General features: G+C 48.4%; 2 protein-coding genes across 34 annotated transcripts in view; one reads left to right on the plus strand and one right to left on the minus strand.

The window, feature by feature from the left end:
- Nlrc3 (NLR family, CARD domain containing 3) overlaps nucleotides 1–10260 on the plus strand; it is a 36952-nt gene extending 26692 nt beyond the window's left edge. For 13 of the 21 annotated variants that reach the window (XM_087570137.1, XM_087570134.1, XM_087570141.1 and 10 more), the window contains 7 exons: nucleotides 156–239; nucleotides 626–709; nucleotides 3571–3654; nucleotides 4046–4129; nucleotides 4622–4705; nucleotides 5066–5149; nucleotides 5541–10260. In XM_087570137.1, coding sequence (XP_087426263.1) covers nucleotides 156–239; nucleotides 626–709; nucleotides 3571–3654; nucleotides 4046–4129; nucleotides 4622–4705; nucleotides 5066–5149; nucleotides 5541–5631 — 595 coding nt within the window. In that variant the 3' untranslated portion in view covers nucleotides 5632–10260. 21 annotated transcript variants of the gene reach the window in all.
- The window catches only part of Ift38 (intraflagellar transport 38), a 37095-nt gene continuing 25639 nt past the window's right edge, over nucleotides 10220–21675 (minus strand). For 8 of the 13 annotated variants that reach the window (XM_087573346.1, XM_087573349.1, XM_087573347.1 and 5 more), the window contains 4 exons: nucleotides 20077–20149; nucleotides 16856–16963; nucleotides 13695–13750; nucleotides 10258–10648 (listed from right to left, as the gene is read on the minus strand). In XM_087573346.1, the coding sequence (XP_087429472.1) occupies nucleotides 10499–10648; nucleotides 13695–13750; nucleotides 16856–16963; nucleotides 20077–20149 (387 nt within the window). In that variant the 3' untranslated portion in view covers nucleotides 10258–10498. 13 annotated transcript variants of the gene reach the window in all.

The raw sequence follows: 21675 nt of genomic DNA on the forward strand, positions 1-21675 counted from the left end.
TATTTGGCACACCAGAGTTCTCCATAAGCATGAACCACACAAACTCAGTATCAGTGCTGACTGTGTTTTGGGGGAAGATAGGGAACTGGACCCCTAGTGACCAGGATGGGGGTGGTTCATGGAGCCCCTTACTAGCTCCTATTCCCTTTTGCCAGCCTGACAGCTAATCTCCTCCATGACCAAGGTGCCCAGGCCATTGCCACAGCAGTGGGAGAAAACTGCTCCCTCACACACCTTCAGTAAGTCTACCCTCCCTCGTCTCCATTCTCCTCAGCTGAGGGCTACTCAGAGTACAGTAGATGGAACCCAGATTTGGGACAGGTATCCTTATCCTGGGTTTAGATTCCTGAGGTTATCCTCAGATAGACCTAGATTATGAGGCAAGGGTCATGGCTGTGACTCATAGTGACCCATGTTTCATGGAGATTATCTGAGCTTGTCCCCATGGCCACACTTGGGAAAACACTGGCCCTCTGGGGGTTGAGCCTGAAGGGAACTTCAGGAGTCCCCCTGCCATACCCTACATAGAGTCACCCGGCCACCAGAGTCACCCACCCTCCTGGATCCCCCAGAGTCTCTCTAGTCTATTCTTGTGCCATGTGGTCATGAATCTGTGTCTTTCCAGCCTGCAGTGGAATTTCATCCAGGCTGGTGCAGCCAGGGCCCTGGGACAAGCACTCCAGCTGAACAGGACCCTGACTACCTTAGAGTAAGTGTGGCCTATGGGGATGAGGGGCGGTCTCCAGGCATAGGGCTTGCCTGATGATCTTTAAAAATAGTCTCCTTTACCGTAAGACCACAGACCTGTTTCAGTCCTCACTTGGAGGAAGAGGGGAGGTGGTGTTCATCTTTAATCCCAGTACTTGGGAGGCAGAGGCAAGTGGACCTGTGAATTTGAGGCCAGCCTGGTCTACAGAGTGACCAGGACATCCAGGGCTACACAGAGAAACAAAACAAAAAGTGTGTGTGTATATACTTGCCCTGACATATGCATGGAGATCAGAGGATTCAGGAGCCAATTCTCTCCTACTCTATGAGTAGGAGACTCAAACTCAGGTCATTAAGCACCGTGACCTGCTGAGCCATTTCACTAGTCCTCACCTTAAAAAAAAAACAATTTTGTATATGTGTTGGCCCTTGCTTTCAACCTTGTTTGAGACAGTTTTTCCCCCTTGCTACACATGCCAGGTGATCTGGCTGTAAGCTTCTGGGGTTTCTCATTTTGCTTCCAATCTCCCTGTAGGAGAGCAGGGGTTACAGACATGTGCTACTGCATCCATGTGGGCTCTGGGCATCTTAGCTCAGGACCTTCTGCTTACAGGGCGAGCCTTTTACCCAGAGCCACCACCCCAGCCCAAGGCTCAGGTGTCTGGGCCTCCTTTGCATCACTCTGTGGTTTCTTCTCCATCTTTCTTTTTTTTTTTCCGGAGCTGGGGACCGAACCCAGGGCCTTGCGCCTGCTAGGCAAGCGCTCTACCGCTGAGCTAAATCCCCAACCCTTCTCCATCTTTCTTACATCTTCTCTAGCCGGTATCTCTCATTCTTTCCTACTGTTTCACTGTTCAACACTGGTGCTCCTCAGGGTTCCAACTGCTCAACTCCTGATGACTCCCACATCACCAGCTGGGTGGTTTGAATGAGAATAGCCCTCATGGGCTTATATATTTAAAGTTGGTGGCCACTGGGGGTGGACTCTGAGGTTTCAAAAACATAAGCTATTCCCAGTTAGCTCTCCCTGTCTTACGCCTGTGGATCCAGATGTAAGCTCTTAGCTCCTGTTCCAGCACCATGTCTGTCAGTTGCCGGCTGCCATGCTCCCCACTATAATGGTGGTGCTAGCCTCTCATCCTCTGAAGCTGTAGGCCCCCAACAAACTCATTCTTCTCTGAGCTGCCTTGGTCATGTGCTGTCAAAGCGATAGGAAAGTAACTCAGAACTAACCCAGCCGTGTCTCCTCAACTCCAGCACAGGAATCTACGCCCAGGTTGCCTTGTGCTCTGTGTCACAGGCATTGCAAGTGGCTGCATCCTCTTGCACACAGGCCTGCTTCTTAGTTCTCCCTCTGACTACTGGGAACGATCATTGTGCAAGCTTGAGGCACGAGCTGGGCTCCCACCCCCACCCAGCTCATCTGTAGGTCCTGCTGACCTCTTCTCCACTGCCCCTCCCACAGCTTCTGTCAACTGCCACCATCCAGGCTATGTCACCACTCACCTGCCACACTGTGTGACCTCCATCCACAGCGGGGCAATTCCCCTCATGCTGCTCGTCAGAGAGCTTTCCAAAATATCCATCTGTCTTCATTATGAGTGAGATCTTTGCCTGTACCTGTGGAGTGAGGTGTAACCCCGAAGCCTGGATTCCAAGGTCTGCCTCCTCATTCTTCCAAGCTCCTGCCCTCATCACTCTGTGAACTCAGCTGTCTCCTAGGTTTCTTTGGATGTTCCAGCTTTCTTTGTCTCTCGGTCCCTGATTTGGCTTAGTTTATCTCTTCGGGGTACCACACTGGGGTAGGGACTCTGCTGGTCTCCCTTGCAGCTTGGACCTGACCTATCAATTGCTCATTTAATAGTGCTTCCCCAGCTGGGAATTAATCCCCATTAATTGTTAATTAATAATTAACATTAAAAAAGCATTAATAGGTTAGTGTCTATTGCTGTAATAAAATATTATGACAAAGAATGACTTGGAAAGGAAAGGATTACAGTTTGTAAGTCAGTCCATCACTGAGGGAAGCTAGGACAGGAACAGGATAGAAAGTGGAGTGGAGACCACCCAGGAGTGCTGATCACTGGCTTGTTCTTCTTGGCCTGCTCAGTTTATCTTCTTATATGCCCCAGGACCACCTACTCATGGTCAGTATCACCCACAGTGCAATGGATTCTCCCACTTCAACAATTAATACATAAATCGGCCACAGGCACAGAGGCATTTTCTTAGTTCCTGTTCCCTTGTCTCGGAGGACTCTAGCTTGGGTCAACTTGACAAAAACTAGCCAGCACAGGGCAGCATGGCGCTTGTTGTTTTGGACCCCCCAGCACCCGGCACACACTCAAACTGCTTCCTGACACATGGCAATGTCCATTTGTCCCAAACTCATTTATTGTCCCAGAATTTGTTTTCTTCTTCCAACTGGAAGTAGGAGAAAAGATGCATAAAGCCAGCAAGAACGGCACAGAGCAGGGTGGTGGAGGGCAGAGGGAGGAAGATCTCTGGATTTGAGGACAGCCAGGGCTACACAGAAAAACTCTGTATCAATCCCCACCCCCCACCTACCCCACCCACCCAGCCGCCAAGAAGAGTGGACTTCAGGTTAATCTTCCTTTTGTTCTCAAATCCTGTTGATAGCAAGTCCCATGTCTCTTTTCTTGTCTGCCTTGGGCACTTTGCTCATACACGCAGACTCTCTAGGTTCCTGTGCATTAACTATGAGGCCAAGGGCACAGTGGCTGCCCGACAGGACAATAATCTAAGGTGACTTGATGTAGTGAGTGTAAAGGGCCCCAACCCCATGGGCCTCGCCCAGAGTTGTCTTGTGCTCCTTTTATACTAATAGGTCACCCTGTTTAGCTTACAGGAGAATGCCATAGGGGATGAGGGCGCTTCCTCAGTGGCCGGCGCACTGAAGGTGAACACAACCCTCACTGCTCTCTAGTAAGTCCTGTGGGTGTGGGCCCAGTAGATCACCCCCTTCACCACCCCCTCATGCCACAGCCATCTTTATCAGTCTAAGAAAGCTGTTTGGCTTTTCGAGTATCAGTGATTGGGTAATCAAACCTGTAGGAAGGGCTGCAGGTACAGACAGCTCTTCCAGAGACTTCCCTGTCTCCCATCCACATCCAGACCTTGCTCTTAGGTGTCAGAACAGAGGGGGGAGATGCAGTGTTCTTGGAAGGATCACAGGAAATCCATCCTTAGTGCTATTTCTCAACGTTTAGCCCTAAGGGGTACAGAGTATGGAAGGGAGGCCTGGTGCAGGGCAGGGAGGGACCAGGAGCACAGGAGGCCTGCTTACCCACACTGATTGCACCCCTCCTATATACAGCCTACAGGTGGCCTCCATTGGTAGTCAAGGGGCCCAGGCACTTGGGGAGGCCCTGGCTGTGAACAGAACCTTGGAGATTCTTGAGTGAGTATTCCTGGCGCTGTTGACAGTTATTTGCTGGAAAAAAAAAATGACTGTCTTCTCCATTCCCACTCTGTCTTTCCCTGCAGTCACTATGGCACTATGCCCTGGGTTGGGCCTGTACCAGACAGACAGGTCCAAAGGCTCTATTTAGTGGAATCACCCCAAACCCCACACCCTAGGAGTCAGCAGCCAATTCCTGGCGTGGGTGTGGGTCAAGCTCTGTGGGTCTTCCTGCATTGCCTTTGTCACTGCTCTCCAGGAGCCCTGTGACCGCAGTACACTGTACCTCTGGATGGAGAGTCAGCGCTCCCATCTCGGCCTAGGTTCTCCTTCTCTGGAGTACAAAGACAGCTTCCATTAAGTGCTTAGGAAGAAGCCACCCCCAGTTCCTGTAACTAGTAATGTCCAGATAAGCCCGTACCCATCTTGAGGGACATTAGTGTCACCCCACAGCCCATCCCTGCACCTCAGGCTTCTTGCTTGCCCTGACAGCTTACGAGGAAACGATGTTGGGGTAGCTGGAGCCAAGGCCTTGGCAAATGGTCTGAAGTTAAACTCCAGTCTCCGAAGACTCAAGTAAGTGATCATGTGACCCCACACCAGCCAAAGCAGCCAATTTCTGCCAGCACTTCTCAGATGAGGCACACGATTTCCTTTAGTTGCTTTCTAATACATATTAACTGACCGCAGTGTTCTGACCATTACTGACCACATCCACCGAAGGTGGCTTTGTTCATTCTCCTTAAATAACTTACTTAGAATACAAAGTAATGGTCTTGGGTAGAGTACCTGGCTACAGTTTAGCAGTTGCTATGGTGCCTGTGGACAATCACCCTCAGAACCACTCATGCCATCCTCCTCTCAGCAAGGCATTGCTGCCTCCTACGTCTTTTCTGTCCTGGTGGCTCACCATCTGTCTGTCTCTTCTCTGTCCAGTCTCCAAGAGAACTCACTGGGGATGGACGGGGCCATATATGTTGCCACTGCACTCTCTGAGAACCATGGTCTGCATCATATTAAGTGAGTACACTCATCTTTTCCAGCGACTTTTTTTTTCTTTCTTTTTTTTTTCCCCTGGAGCTGAAGACCGAACCCAGGGCCTTGTGCTTGCTAGGCAAGCACTCTACCACTGAGCTAAATCCCCAACCCCTTTTTCCAGCGACTTTTGCTGAGCCCCAAAACTGCTCCCAGACCAGATTCTGCCTTTTGTCCAGTTCTGGGAGTGAGGTGATCTGAAGAGACTCCGACAACTCCATGGGGAGACGAGGTCTAAGAAGGATCATGCCAGAGTGGTGTGTCTAGGGGGGATCCCAGAAGGGCAAATTCAATAGGGTCCTGAATTCATTACAATGACAGTCACACTACTAAAGACAACTGTAGATGCTGAGGTGCCCTAACTCTTCTGTCCTAGTCTCCAGGGAAATCCCATTGGGGAATCTGGTGCCAGGATGATCTCACAGGCTATCGAGAAGAACGCTCCCACATGCACTGTGGAAATGTAAGGAGAACAAGTTCCTGGAGGACCATGCAAGAGACTCAACTGGAAGCTTCCGATGGAGGACCTCTGGTCTCTGCAAATCTTCCTGGAATTGGAAATGCTGCCGGGCCAGCTCTCAAGCTGGTCTCCATAGAGGAAGGGAGGGCACTCCAACAGAGTCCACAGGCACCTTTCCTGCCCAGGGTCAGTCAGAGGAAAGTTGGCTACTGTGATGGGATAGAGAAGGGAAGGCCCTGCCACCAAGGGGCACTCAGGGGCAAAGTCTCAAAGCTCCACAAAATAGGAGGCTGGTCCTGGCTGGTCCAGGGCCTTCGCATGCCCCAACTTAAAAGAACAAAAGGAAACAAAACAGGCATCAGCCTCTGCAGTGTTCCTGCCCTGTGCACTAACATGGCCGGCATCAGCCTCCACAGTCTTCAAGCCCACTAAGCACATTAGTTTGCCAAAGGTGACAAGGGTCCATTTTTCCCTTTCTCAAGAGGAGAAAGTTTGGGGTGTGACCATTAGATACATATGGAGAAATATGAGAAATCTGGGAAGATAAACAAAGGTTAATGCTAAGACTCTGGAGTCAGAGGTAAGTCTCCAGGCAAGGCTCTGTGCTCTTCTCTAAGATCTGTCAGACATCTACCATGCCCTGCTGCAGTTGGAGTCCAGCACACTGGTTGCCACTGAGAATTAACTGTTGATACCTTGATGCCATTATCCTGAATTTAAGCTTTCAAAACCTCTACAGTGGCTGTAGCCTCTCCATGGAGACAAATGAGCTGTGCTTCCCTGTGGCAAATTCCTTCCATTGTCTGATTGAAACAGGAAAACCTACATGAACTTCATAGGTCTCAACTAAGGCTCTGAGATAAATGCTTATAGAGACCACAGGGAAGGCCAGGTGTGGGGGTACAGACCTGCAATCTCAGCACTTGGGAGGCAGAGGCAGAGAGGCATCTGCGAGTCTGTGAGTTTGAGACCAGCCTGGTCTACATAGTAAATTCCAAGATAGCCAAAACTACATGGTGAGATCCCGTCTTTAAAAAAAAATAAGTGTGCAGAAGCTGGACATGTAGCACACACCTGCAATTCTAGTGCTTGAGAGGCCAAGAAAAGAGAATCATAAATTTGAGGCCAGCTTAAACTACATAGTGAGTTTTAAAACAAACACATAAAACCACATACTCAGGAGAGCTGTCATGGCAGTTGACAGTTGATGGTGAGAGGTGATGCTGTTTATGTAGGAAAAGAGGCAACACAGCAAGGCAAATGTGGCCTTCACAAAGAGATTAGACAAGACAGGAATAGTCTGCAATCCCAGCGCTCGGTGGAGGCAGGAGGGAGGATCAGGAGCTCAATGTTGTCTTCGGATGCACAATGAATTCAAGACCAGTTTGTGCTACATGAAACCCCACCTCAAGAAAACAAAGGAAAACAAGTGACTAAGTTGGGACAAGTGAACACCATGTGTGACCGTGGGCCACAGCACTGATGGAGTATTTCTGCCAAAAATGTCTACCTAAGCCTACTTGTAGCTGTATGGCTGCACAAAATGCAAACGCAAGGGCCGTCTACAAAGTGGCCCTGCCTACAGGAAGATGTTACAGCAGTATAGAGATTGTTTCAAATTAAACAGTTGAAAAAGATCTAACAATGAAATACGAGATCCTTAATTGTCTCCCAGGCTGGAGCAAAAATACAGCCTTCAAAGGACATTACTTGGGAATGGAAAGTGTGTTCATTTTGGTTTCGAAGGGTACTGTATCTGGGTATAGGATTCATCTTTCTTTTGGTATTTTTGTGATGTTGCTCTCAGCCTGGTGCTCCGTCTGGCTCAGTGGAGTAGCCTGGGTTCCTTCTCCTGCTCTGCCAAGAGCAGCAGCCACATGCTGCTCTACTCTTCTGACTTACATTGTTTCTGGCTGAAGCTTTCAGGACAGCAGTCAGCCAGCAATCAAATGCCAGGCAAGCTGTACCGTATAGAAGCCTGGTATGTTGGTGTGAGGGCAAACATTGTAAGGAAGAAGGGTGCTTGCTCTCTAAGGATCCTGAGAGCAAGTCCCACCAGACCTAGAAGGGCCCCCTTTCCAGAAAGTCTGTCCAGAGTCTGCTATTGAGGCTTCCCAGATGTCTGGCTGGCAAGGTCTAGCTGCATCACAAGCCAAAGTGTGAGTCTGGGACTGAGGTAAACTGCTGACTGGGACAGTGGTTTGGCTTTCTTCCTGTTCATTTTGTTTGATTTATTCTGGACACTTTCTGTTGCTGTCTTCTGCCTTTCCCCTGAAGCACATCCTCTGCTAAGTGCAGGTTACTACTTTCCATCTCAGACTTCTTTCCACACCACTGAACAACCTGTCATTCACTCTGGTCTCTGCTGTGGTCCTCGATGGCCTCCTGTGTTTACCCACTATAAAAATTTTCTCCACTTCCTCCCCCCCCTCCCCCGCTTCTCTTCATTCTTCCCTCTGTCTCCCTTCCTCCCTCTGGTTTTACCAGATTCCAGGAGTACATAGATAAGTGTGTTCTGTCCATAGGTTTATCTAGAGCGCTCCCATGGTTGTGCATCTGTCAGTCATGACTAGACATATATATTATACATGTGTCACTACTTCCAGAGTCCTCAATACTTGCTATTTGTACCTCCTGATTGGTTGAGGTACTCAACTCGGATGCCTCACAGAGCTCTAAGCACTTTTCAGTACAACCTTCCCATAATGAGTAGTCCCCAGAGCCTTTTTATCCTCCCAATATCCCTTTAGACACTTGAATATAGTTGAAGGCCACCACCTGAGCTCTTCCTATAACACTAAGCCTTGGCTGGCCCAGAGCTTTCTATGCAGACTAGACTGGCCTTGAGCTCGCCTGGCCCTGTCTTCAGAGTGCTGGGATTAAAGGTGTGCAGTATCATGCTCAGCCCAGTGATCTTTTCTTCTCCTTCCTTTCTTTCTGTGGTGGTTTGAATGTTTGGCCCAGGGAGTGGCACTATTAGGTGTGACCTTGTTGAAGGAAGTATGTCACCGTGGGGGTGGGCTTTCAGATCCTCCTCCTAGCTGCCTGAAGGCAGTCTCCTTCCGCTCTCTTTAGATGAAGATGTAGAACTCTCAGCTCCTTCTCCAGCACCATGTCTATCTGCACACTGCCATGCTTCCTGATGTGACTGAACCTCTGAACCTGTAGGCTTGCCCCAGTAAAAATGTTTGCCTTTATGTCTCTCTTCATCAATAAAACCCTAACTAAGACTTTCCTTTCCCTTTTTGCTTCTCAAGATAGGTTTTCTGTGTGGCCCTAGCTTCCTGGAGCTTAATCTGTAGACCAGGCTGGCCTTGAACTCAGAGGTCTGCCTGCCTATGCCTCCTAGTGCTAAGATTAAAGGCGTGAGCCACTGCCGCCCAGGCTGAGTGATTTTTTTTTTTCTCCCTATCTCTTGAGGTGGCCACTCTTGAGCAAAACCCAGCCAATTCCTTAGCAAAACACAGGAAGCCCATTTTGCTGTTCCCTTATTACATACCAAGCATTTCAGTCTATGTGCCTGTCATTTCAGACCTTGGACACCTCTAGCTTCTGTTGTTCTGATTTGTGCATCTGTGTGAGGGTACAAGCTTGTGAGTACAGGTGCCCAAGGAAGCTACCAGAATGTACCAGAGGCCCTGGAACTGGAGCTAATAGTTGGCTGTGGGTCACCTCGTGTGGTGGGCACTGAGCTTAGCTTCCTCAGCCTTGGAACCATCTCTCCAGCTCCAGTGTTTTGTTTTGTCAGGCCTACAAGAACTCTCTGAGCTTTTCGTACATGTTTACAATGAACTATGATCATGTACACTGCCTCCCTTTTCTGCTCTCCCCCAAAATACTCCTGCCCTAATTTTGTGTCTTTTTTGTTTGATAATCTACTAAATCCAGTTAGTGTAGCCCAAGGGAGAAGCAGATGGATCTATGTGAGTTCAAGGCCAGGATAGGAGTTCAAGGTCTGCATAGGAGTTCTTGGCTAGCTACTAGTTACATAGTGAGACCCTGTCTCAAAAATGAAACAAAATAAAATGCTGAGGATACAATTCAGCTGACATAGTCTGTCAAGCAAGCAGGGGTCTGAGTGCTGTCTCCAAACACCCTCCTGCAAACCCTTAGTGTGCACTTGTAACCCCTGGGAAGCGGGAGATAAAGCGGGAGTTGACTGTCTAGTCAGTCTAGGATAACTGATGAGCTCCCAGGCCCCAGTAAAAGACCCATCCCTACACCCTCCAAAAGGCGGACAGTTCTTGAGGAACAAGCACAGAGGTTATCCTCTGGTCTTCACACATACATGTCTACCAGCACAAACAAGTACCTGTTCACATTAGAACATGTGCACATATAACATACAAATGCATGCTTGTGCTCACACACACACACACACACACACACACACACACACACACACACACACACGGATCCCTTTTGGCGGAGTAGGTAACAGTAGACGTTGTTGCTGCATTTGTTGAGGGAGCCAGGCTGGGGAACTATGATGGTGGCATGTAATTTGAAGTGAATCCCAGAACAACACTCTGGGAGTAGAACCTCTGAGAGAAAACAAAACATTCATAGTCTGGAGCCTCTCTGTGGCCTGATCATCAAGGAAAACTAATTTAATAATAACAGCAGCCAAGACTTACATGGTGTCAAGTCTGTATTTCTCCTCAGGGGCTTTTCTTACAGATTGAATCACTTGGAACACGGGTATGGGGATCCCAAGCGTTAGGAGACAGACAAAGAAAATCTCTGTTGGAGTTTCAGTATGGATAAGCTCAGATGGGGTAGTGAACAAAACACGTTACCTTTCCAGCCTGCTGAGTCCCTGTTTACCTATACATCTGACGCTCTTAAGCTGTCTGGGTCTCTTGGCAAGAAGGTCAGAAGTCATTGTCACTCTCGTCCAAGGGCTCGGGTTTCCGGACCCTCCGACTGGGTTTAGCTGGTGAGAGCGCAATGCTCTCATCTTCCAAATCATCGTCATCTTCTTCATCATCTTCCATGTCCATTTCGCTGTCCTCCGAGTCTTCCTGAAGCAAAGAGATGGCAACTGTAACTGAGGTGCCGGCTCACCATGACATCTTGTCCCTAGAGACCCCACCTCACCCTTGCCAGGGCAATGACCAGCCACCCCACGTGGTGGATGGTTGTGGGAACACACACACTGCCTGTTGAACGAGTCCACTCGAGAGGCTATAACCAGTAGCTCTTTACCAGGGCTACGGAACAGGGCTTGGCTGTCTGAGGCAGTCTCAAGAACGCCCTTAACATGTGCTGAGGAACCTAGATCTGCACGGCTCCTGCACTCCAGAGACCCAGTAGACAACAGACAGCAGGCGGAGGGGAGGCCTATTCCAGCTGGAGGTGGAGAGTGGTACAGATGTGGGAAAGAAGGCAAAGCGGTGGTGCCCAGCTCCTTTATGGTCTGGATCCAGGGAGCACCAGAGGCTGTCATTCTTACAGCAAGTCCTGTGTTCCATGAGTATCTGCCAAGATGGCTGGCTACCCAGTCTACTCCCGAGTAGTCATATGTGTTAACATTTTCTTCTTTAGAGAACTACCACCTCCTCCAGCCACCCTGCTGTCTGCTTCTTTCTAGCAGAAATCCTTGAGAAGGCCAGACCTACTGTGGTACCACACTTGATCTTAGCCAAATGCTGAGAAGCAATTCCTATTGTGGCACAAGTCTCCAATTCCAGCATTGCAGAGGCTAAGGCAGGAAGGAGGATGACTGAATTTGAGGCCAGCCTGAGCTACATAGAAAGACCTTGTCTCACAGTGAAAAAAAGAAAGGATAAACTCCCCGGGTAAATTCCTGTACTCCAGCGTTCCCGTGTTACCCCACCATTGCCTAAGCACAGCAATCTACCCCATAGCCCAAGACCACTGTTATGAAGACGGCAAAGGATATCCAGTAGGGATACGACCCTGTTTCTTAAATTCCAAACTCTAATTTCAACTGGCTGCTGCACATGGAACATGGATGTCTAATAGGCCACACACTTGAGAATGTCTAAAACCAATTCCTGATTCACCTTTTCAGCCTCTCCTCCCCCAAGTCATCTGTCTCAGGAAGTTAAAACCCTGCGCTTTTAGTCAGTTACACACAACCAAAGCAGTCTACATGCTCTTCTCTTCATCACACTGGTGCAGTCAACTAAGGAAACAAGATGGGTCTGACTTCAGAAACACCCAGAAGTCCAGCACGTCTCAACAGCACTGTCCTCACCTCCTCAGGCTAAAGCACCCTCACCTCCAGCCTACACAGCTGCCCTTGCTGCCGTCTCTCCTGGGCTGACAACTGCACATCTATCTTACGAGGGAGGGGCTCATCAAATCCCATGCAGGTCCACTGCCTGTGCCACTTCTCATCATTCTCAGCCTAGTTCCTCTACCCTGCCACTGCCTAGGCACTGGAGGTGTTCACACTCCCTGGGCCCAGGGGCTCTGTCCACCCTAACATGGCTCACCCTGTTCCTTATTCAGAGAGGCCTTGCCTGCCCACGAGGAAAAAAAAAATCCCTTGTCTCTGTCATTTCTCGCCTCCTGAACTAATTTTATTTCTTCCCTAATAACCGTGGCCATGGTATGCCTGCTAGATTGTTCCTAGAACACATGTGTCCCAAAGGCAAGGCCTGTTTTTATTCCCTGCTGCATTCAGGACCCGACATTGACAGGACTCAACAGATTGATGCTGGACAAACATAAAGCTGTGACAGAGGGGCTGTGTGAACACAGCCTGCAAGAGATAAATAAACGGGAAGACCCAGGCCATTGAGGATGTGTCCATTCTGAAAGCATGCAAGCAAGTAAAACAAGCCAGGCACTTTCCAGGAGGCACAGGCTCTCTAGGCCAGACCCATGTGTCAGCCTCGGGGGCTGGGGGTGGGTAGAGGGTAGCTCCCTTATCATAGGCACCCTTTGTGTGTCATCTCAGATGGGGGGAACGGATGGCAGCTACCTTATCATATGCATCCTTGGGATTAAAAAGAAAGTCACAGCTGAGTGACTTCCCTGACTCTCTAGTGACTGTCCTAGGAATTCAAGGTGAATTCAGGACACGTGTCTCTGTGTCCTGCTCAGCAAGACTAGGTGCTAGCTTGCTCCTGTGACTCTAAGTAATACCACACTGTAGTAAGCCAGGCACCATACAAGAGCATAAGGTCCTGTTTTGTCCCAGTGAAGGTGCTGGTGCCAGACCCTAGACACAGGCCCATACTTTACAAACTGATCTTGGATTGGTGTCTCTCCAGTACCTTTGGGCCCAGAAGTATGGCCAGGGACTGCAAGAACAGGGCTCAGAGAGCCTGGCAGTGCAGAGCCAGCCTGCCATTTTGAGAACCCAGAGTTCCCTTTTTGGTTTATCTATGTGGTGGAGTTCAAGGCACCAGCATCCTGGTCTCAGGCTCCTGTCAGGTGTCTCCAAGGCTCTGGTCTAGGACAAACATCTTTTCTGTGTTCCTGCTCCAGAACTGCAGAGGGTGCCGAGGACAGGCTGTGTCAGACCACAGTCCTTGGCATCAGCGCTTCGTTTCTAGGTTGAAACTCAGAGTTGATGACTGCACACGTCTTTCTCACCTTTGGTCTTGGTGTTTGACCCTGTTTAGTATGGTAATGCAAGAGGATCTATTCCCTTCCTCTCTTGCAATGGGATCTATTCTGAGGGCTTCCTGCCCAACAGAGGAAGCATCACCTCAGAGGAGAGGGTCTGCTAGCCCTGAGCAGGCCAACACACAGCAACAAACAGATGAGGCAAAGAGACCAACCTGCGTCCTGGAGCTGGAGGTCCTGCATTTACCTAAGAGGGCTGGTGCTGCTTGCGTCTTTGAAAGTGAGAGTGGAAAGAACTGAGAAGGTGACAAAGCAAAGAAGGGCGATGGGTGTGCATATTTGTGTGAAGCGAGAAACAAGCTCCTGAGAAGCGAGGGAGAGCCAGCCCTTCCCAGACCGAGCTCCAGCACAGTCAAGCCATGTGCTGAGTACAAGCAGCTCCCTGATCTGGGCAGCACCTGAGCTAAGCTCTGAGCCCAGCCCCAGGCCGGGAGGCACAGGACTGTCGGGAAGGCATGGACTCACATCTTCATCGGAGTCTCCGCCTTGCATTGTGCCCACGATGCGTTTGCTGGGCCTTCCTGAGAAAACAAACCACAAAAATGGTGAGATCCTTGGAAAATATGGCAGGTGATGGCATTTAAAACTTGTCCTGGGGAAATGCCAACATACACACTAACATATGTACTTAAGTGAGCGCCAGCTAATTAGAACTGTCAACAAATCGTAGGTGCATTCCTGTGTCTCCGTTCTCTCTACTCTGAGAGAATAACTCACTGTACAGTCGAGCTGGCCTTGAACTCGTGATCATGCCTCAGCCTTTAGAGTTGAGACAAAGGCAGTAAAACACACCAGGGTCTGATAACACACCTGCGATCTCAGCACTCAGGAGACTGAAGTAGGAGAATCACTTCAAGCTCAAAGCTAGCTTGAGCTCCACAGTGAGAATGTCATAACCACCACCACCACCACCACCACCACCACCACCACCACCACCACCACCACCACCACCACCAAAACAATAAAATTAAAACGTGGGCTTGACAAGACAGTTCAGTAGGTAAGGGTGCTGGCTACCAAGCCTAATTATCTGAGTTCAATCTCTACATGGTAGAAGGAAAAAACTGAGTCTCAAAAGTTACCTTTGAATATGTGCCCAGGTGTGCACGTGTGTATACACATTAATTGAATACACACACACACACATACACACACACAAACATTTTACATGAAAGCTGGGGCATAGATTAGTGGTGGAGAATTTATCTATATGTTTAAGGCCATGGTTTTAATTTCCAGCACCACAAAACAACCATGAAAAGAATCCTGAGTATTTGAAAACCATAGCCTGTTTCCCTGGCAATGGCAGAGAGACCCCTTGGTGCCCTCATACCAGTCGGGGGCAGAGCACACAACATTCCTTACTTCATCCTGGCTTAATGCCTGGCTTGGTGGCCAGATCTGTCATCATATGCCTAGGACCCATAAAAATCCAATCCAATCCAGGCAGCACAGCATGGGAGGAGGAAGGCAGACTTGTGGACAGCCATGTCACCTACAGACCTGCCCTCCAGTGCATGACAGACACCTGCCTGCCACCATGCCACACAGCACAGATGGAGGATGTCACCCAGGGGCCCGCCGGCCACGTGGACAGCCTGCAGTGGAAGCCACCACAATGTTCGAGTATGTGGTGGTCAGATGGGAGAGAGACGTGGAGCAGCTTGAGCGTTATGAAGAGACATGGAAGTGGAGACTCCAGGGTGGAGGGTGGGGCCTGTTGTGAGCGGGCAGACTCACCACCAGGGGCCATGCTGAGGTCCTAGCCGGAGCTGCCACTGAGGGCCATGTCGAGTCCATGGCTACACTGAGGCAGGGGTCCATGTTGGGTGTCTGTGGCTCATATTACCACTAGAGAACATGGCAGCTGCTGGAGACGTCCAGGGCTGAGCATGACTGGCCTACCTCTCACTGGATGTGGTGCTCTGGAGAGCTGTTACCACCTCTCAGAGGCAGCACTTGGGAGAGCTGGGTTGCCCTTGCCCCCCAGGCAGCACAGTAGATAGAGTTGGACCTGGCAGCAGGTGTGTGGATTCGCCTGCCCCAAGGGCATGAGTATGGGAGAGCTGATCCTGCCACCAGCCCTCTGCCCCTTCCCCCTCTTGCCACTTAAGGCAGTGAGGGGTGCCAGCCCTGGGGTTATGAGAGAGGGTGAACTGGCTCTGCTCCTTGCTGGTTACAGCATTCTCAAGAATGGGTCCTGCATCTTGCCTGGGCAGCGCAGTGGAGCTGGCTCTGAAGGTGTGGGAGCGGGTGAGCCAGAGCTGGCCCCTAGGGCATGAGAGCAGGGGGCTGACCCTGTCTCTTGTTGACGGCCGCCGTTGAGTATGGGCTCGCCCTGGTGTGGGGATGAGGGGGAGCAGGGGGCTGACCAGCTCAGCTGCCACCCAGGCCAGACCCAGGGCTGAGCTGGCCCAGCTCGAAATCTGTATGAACTGAATGGTCAGACGCATGAAAGAACTGGTCCTGCAAATCCCAAGCTTCAGGATCTCCGTAACCCAGGGTAACAACAGGATAACCAGGAGGAGAGGTGTGTGGACAGAGGGATAGACTGTGGGACACACTGACACTACAGCTTCCATGACGAGGTGTTTCCTATGCTTTGTTTTTTTCTTTGTGTGTGTGTTTTATTTGGGGGGAGGTTGCAAGGGTGAAGGGTGAAGGGCGGATATGAGGGGACAGGGAGATGAGTGGGATTGGGGTGCACAATGTGAAACTCATGAAGAATCAATGAAAAGTTAAAAAGAAAAACACATCTTCTCAGTATTTGGAGAGGAAATGTCCCTGAACTCCATTGTTAGTTCACACGCAGAGAACTTCATTGCTCTCTGCAGATGAAGAAGATATTTCTTTTATGAACCAGTGCCACCTGCACTTGGATCTAGGTTGAAGCCAGCTACTTCTGGCTAGGCCCCGCAGTGCAGGAGGAGCGCTGCTCAGGGCAGGCCCAGAACTGTTTGCAGAGGCCCTTTTCTTGCTTAGACAAGTGCAAAATCGTATGGCATTTGAAGGCCCTAGCTGTAGACTCTGGAATTGGGCTACACGATTTTACTCTGCAAGTACTTACACACGATTTGAAGGGCTAACATTGAGTAAGTTACACAGCTTTTTCTAGTGTTGGTTCCCATCCATCAAATGAGTTTTGTAAGAGGTACTTTCTGTGGTAATTCCTTGGTCACAAGGGATGTAACTGTACTGACAAAAATGAATAAAGCCCAGAGCTCAGCTACAGAGGCCATTTCTGAGTTATCTGTGGGAAATATGAAACCACGAATGTGAGCCAGCTATTCCCAGGGACACAGATAAGAATATTACATGTGTGGGGCAAGGTGGTGTATCCTGTCATCTCCATGCCTAGGAAGAAGCAGGGGGATCAGGTTCAAAGTTCAAGGTCATCCTGAGGTACACAGTGAATTCAATACCAGCTTAGCTACATGAGTGCAAGCAAAAGGACTACTAGAGGCAATGATTTCCCATGAGCAGTTTGAGAGACAGAGCCTGAAGAACAGACTGAGGCAGGGACCCCTCACTGTGCACTGTGCCTTGTAATACTAAGCCGCTCTCATCCATGCCCTTGGAGTTCTGAGAGACAGGCGCAAGGAGCTGGGTGACGCAAGTTACACTACCTTGCATGAGCACCTCCATGGCTGTCCGAGGCTTAGACAGCCGTCTGTCCTCCAGCTCGCTGTCCGATTCATCGTCCTCTTGGATGTCTATGTCCGAGTCGTCATTGCCTGGCAGGATACCACAAGGCAGAGTGAAAGAGGAAGCCTTCCATCAATAGTCAGCATCTGCCTACTATGGCTTCAGTGCAAAAGCATCTGCCTTTCTTAACCCTCTTTTCATCCATTAGATTTTATGAGACTCCCTGGATTTGTTCAGGTACTTAGCAAAGTGTTAATGCAGACCATAATATGCTGTATTTGCTTTGAGCAATTTTTCAAAGTAAAAGAACATGGGCCAGGTGTCTTAGAAGCATTATGACCACTTGAAATTTTTACGAAATTGAGTTAACTTGGTTAATGGGGGAGAACCCCACTCTGTTCTTTGTCAGGCTGTGTTACTAACTCAAGCCTTGACCCTAACAAAGACAGAAGTGGATGAGAAAGAACAAAGCAGGGTGGGGGCGAGGAGGGAGCCAGGCTTGGACTGCAAAGAAAGTGCTGAAGTGACATTCTTACTGGGGAAAATTCTGGAATGAAGGCATACACTGGTGGGGTTGTGGCTCAGCGGTAAAGCATGTGCTTTCTTTCTTTTTCCTTTCTTTTCTTTTTTCTTTTTTTGCAAAGCTCTGGGTCCAATCTCTAATACCACATACACAGACAATAAATACTTTTCTTTTAGAAAATTTGTTTTTTTAAAAAATAAATTTTATTTATTGTGGGAGGCATTCAGGCATACACTTTATAAAAGGCTATTTTCAGTGTTATCATTTAATATTAAGTGTGCGCGTGCGTGTGTGTGTGTGTGCGTGTGTGTGTGTGTGTGTGTGTGTGTGTGTGTACATGCACATGCACTCAGTCTCCCAGAGTTAGAATGAAGGCAGCTGTGGGCTACCTGATATGGGTGCTGGGAACTGAACTAGGAAATTCTAGAAGAGCAGCAGTGTTCTTAATCACGGAGTCATCATCTCCAGCCCCCAGATCACTCTATATACATTTCTTGAATAGTTGTTGTCTTTGTGTCTGAAGCTAAGCATTTCTTAGAACCATCAGAGACTATAACGGGAAGGAAAAGCTTTCTGCCTAGTGCCTTACTGCACCCAGGGAGTGATGGTTTGGGAAGGAGGGTCTTGGAAGGGTTTGTAGCTGCTGGTCTGACACTGACTTAGGAGTCAGCTTAGAAATCCAGCACTTGTTGGTCTTCCAAAAGGCTGTGCCTGGTGCCTGCATGTGAAGGTGATGTCAAGGTGTAACTGGGTATTAAGGGACAGTCACTTGCTTTCTTTAGCCAAAGGAAGCAGAGCTGTGTTCTTCAGCTCAGGATGCAAGCCTTAGTGACACAGCAGTGTCACTAAGAACATCCTTCAGGACTACCAACACAATTTGAAAACTACATCTTCTAAAAGTCTTTCTACAGAAAATGAATCCATATTAACATAATTTAAAATCACTACTCAGTTTAGTTTCTCTCCAACCTCATCCATGAAAATTATGATATTAAATGCTTATTCCAGGAAATATAGAGGTCACTGCCCCACCTAGTCTCTGTCTTGACTGACCCAGCACTAAATCCACAGGAGCCTGCTTCGCTGCAGACACCATTCAGGTTTTCTAATCCTGCTCTTAGAGGACTCCTAGCAGCTCTCTCTAGAGCTCTCTGAGAACAGGTACAACAGGAAACAGACACAAAGGGAACAGGTAGGTGGGAGAAAAGCTGGTGCCCAGGTGTACTGTTTTCCCAGGAGAATAAAGACATTTCATCATGAGAACAGCTGAGCAACAGAAGTGTGGTGGAGCAGGAGGACCACACACTACCACAGTTCCTTGTGTGCAACTGCTGCCTTGGTGTCATCCTGGTGCGCGATGACGGCTCATCATGGAGAGCACTCCCTCCAGGCTAGGCCTGTGTTCAGTCTTTTTCTACAGGTGGAGGTGTTGAGCACTCGGATGAATGTGGGAACTGCGAGTGGGCGAGTGCCTTCACTAACACTGCGTGCAACAGCACGCTTTTCAGGCCGCCCTAAAATGTGGGGCCTTCCAGACTAGTGGGGATAATTTTCTTTCATAATTATTTATTACCTAGAGTTCAAGCTAACTGTGGCATTTAAACAAACACAAATGCCATAAGTATCATAAGAAATGAATGTTAGCTAGATGCTGTGTAATTGGAAGCAAACTTTATTATTATTATTATTATTATTATTATTAAAATAGATTCTTCTCTCATATACTACATCCCAACCAGTTTCGGTTCCCTCCACTTCTGTTAGCTGCCACCATCTCTCTCCTCTCCCCCAGATCCATTCCCACTTTGTTTCCTCTTTGGAAAGGAGCAGGCCTCCAAGAAAGGACAGCCACGTAGGACAAACAAGATACAATAGAACAAAGCAAAAGCCCTTATACTGGGGCTGGACAAGGCAAGTTACTAGGAGGAAGAGTCTTAGACAGACCCACTTCCATGGTTAGGAGTCCACAGAAACACCAAGCTAAGAGCCATAACTTTGAGGTAGAAGACCTGGTGCAGGCCCATGGAGGCCCCATGCTTGCCATTTCAGTCTCTATGAGAAGCAAGCTTTTTGAGTGAACTCAAATGACACTTAGTATAAAAGCTGTGAGAAAACTGCTTTCTGAAAATATTCTAGTACTTCTAGTCAACAATGACAGATTTATTAATAAGAGGGCAGATATCTATTGTTACTACCACAATTAAAAAATAAATATTAAGGGGTTGGGGATTTAGCTCAGTGGTAGAGCGCTTGCCTAGGAAGCGCAAGGCCCTGGGTTCGGTCCCCAGCCCCGAAAAAAAGAAAAAAAAAAAACAATAAAAACCTAAATATTAATAAATATTTTTAAAACTGTAAGTAACTCTACTAGAGAAATGTAAATAACTCATTGCATAGCTGTCATGCAAAGCTGTTGGCCTGAGTTTGACCTCAGAACTCATGAAAACGTGGAAGGAAGGAGCCAGGACCAACCAGAAAGTTGTCTTCAGGCACACTCACACCAGCACCTACACATGTCTACCAAACGCACACACGAGCACGTGCACATACATACACATCTGCACACACACAGACACACGCATGGACATACACATGCACGCATACACAGTCTCCCTCTGAATGAAAACCCTGAACACACAGTGGCTCTCACAGCTGCACACCCCAGTCAGGACAGAGCCTTACTTCCACTCTTGAGCAGTCTCTTCTCCTCTTCCTTCAGCTTATTCTGCATCAGACGCAGAGTATTCTCAGCTTCCTGGAGGAGGAAAAACCAGATTCAGAATGATGACCTTTAGTGGATGATCTGATTCTTCCCCACTGTGTGAATACGGAAGTGTGTGACATTGACAGCAAAAACCACAACACAACAAAACAAACAAAAACCCTAGGGAGTTGTTTAAAGGGCAGAATCGCTCAGTGGTTTGGGTCACCAGCTGCTCTTCCAGAGGACCCTGGTTCAATTCCTAGCACCCACACGGTGGCTCGCAACCATCTAAACAGCAATTCAAGACATCTGATGCCCAGTTTTGGCTTCTGAGGGCACTGCATGCACACAGCACACATACATTCAAGCAAAATACAAGTATACAAAATAGACGTACATAAGTCTTTTTAAAAAAATTCAATGGGGCTGGGGATTTAGCTCAGTGGTAGAGCGCTTACCTAGGAAGCGCAAGGCCCTGGGTTCGGTCCCCGGCTCCGAAAAAAAAAAAAAAAATTCAAGAGAGGAGGAGGAGAGGCCGAGAAGCCGTGGCAGGACAATGGAGGCTGACGTAAAGATTTCGCTCTGTGTATTTACAGGTTATCAATGTTCTTAAGGGATGGATGGTACTGGGCTTTGTATGTTTAGGTGGGCAATTATATCTTATCAATTGAATCTAAGGTTATTGTGTTGTGTGTTCTCTTATGTGATGATTTGAGTGTAGCCAAGTGTGTGGCGGCAGGAGACACTGGGCTGCCGAGGAGTTGGAATGTGTTTCTGCCAAGATGTCTAGCAGACTTAGGTAAAAGACAACTATACCTTTTTTTATTTTTTATATTTTACAACAACAGATGGCAAACCAATGATGGGCAAGAATCCAGTAGTAATCCTAAAACTTGAGAGAAAGTTTTTATTTTCTAAGAGGAGGCTATTGCCATGTTAAGTCATGTGATCTCTCAAGGGCAGGGAATTTAACAAAGAAACAGGGAAGTAGCCTGGGCTGGCAGGCTGTAGGTCCCAGGCTGTGTGATAAGAAATGGCAGCTCAGAGAGTTAGAGATTAAAAGCTGCTTTTTAAAGAAAATCTTTTAGAAAGTCTTTCAGGATACTCACATTCTTTTTAACGTGGGCTCCATGGGAATTTTGGGTTGAAATCCTAGTTAGACAAGCTACTTCTTAATTACAGGTATTATTAAAAGGTGATTAAGTTTGTTTTTAGAAAGAAGAGAGTAAAGGGATTACCCGAATCACGTGGAGATTTTCATCTATGGTTCGGAACTTAGATAGGGAAAAATTGGTCACTAACTCCAAGTAGAGAGTTGTGATAAATGTCTGTAACACCAGGGAGAGTGAATGCAGACATATAGAAGTTATTAAGGTTGAAAGACCCCAGCTTAGCAGCAGTAACGCCATTTTGCAAGGCTGTACTTAAGATGACTGGTTCAGGGAAAGGTTAGAACACTGAGTACACAGCGGCTGCCAAGCAAGATATGTTTGGTTGAAGGCCTGGCAACAGGACGACTGCAGTTGAGCACCTGACAATGAGAAAAGCCCCGGGAGAGGTCCCACACCCTGGTGGGG

Source organism: Rattus norvegicus, chromosome 10, assembly GCF_021556685.1.
Source record: "Rattus norvegicus strain SHRSP/BbbUtx chromosome 10, alternate assembly SHRSP_T2T, whole genome shotgun sequence".
In the NCBI taxonomy this organism is placed as follows: domain Eukaryota; kingdom Metazoa; phylum Chordata; class Mammalia; order Rodentia; family Muridae; genus Rattus; species Rattus norvegicus.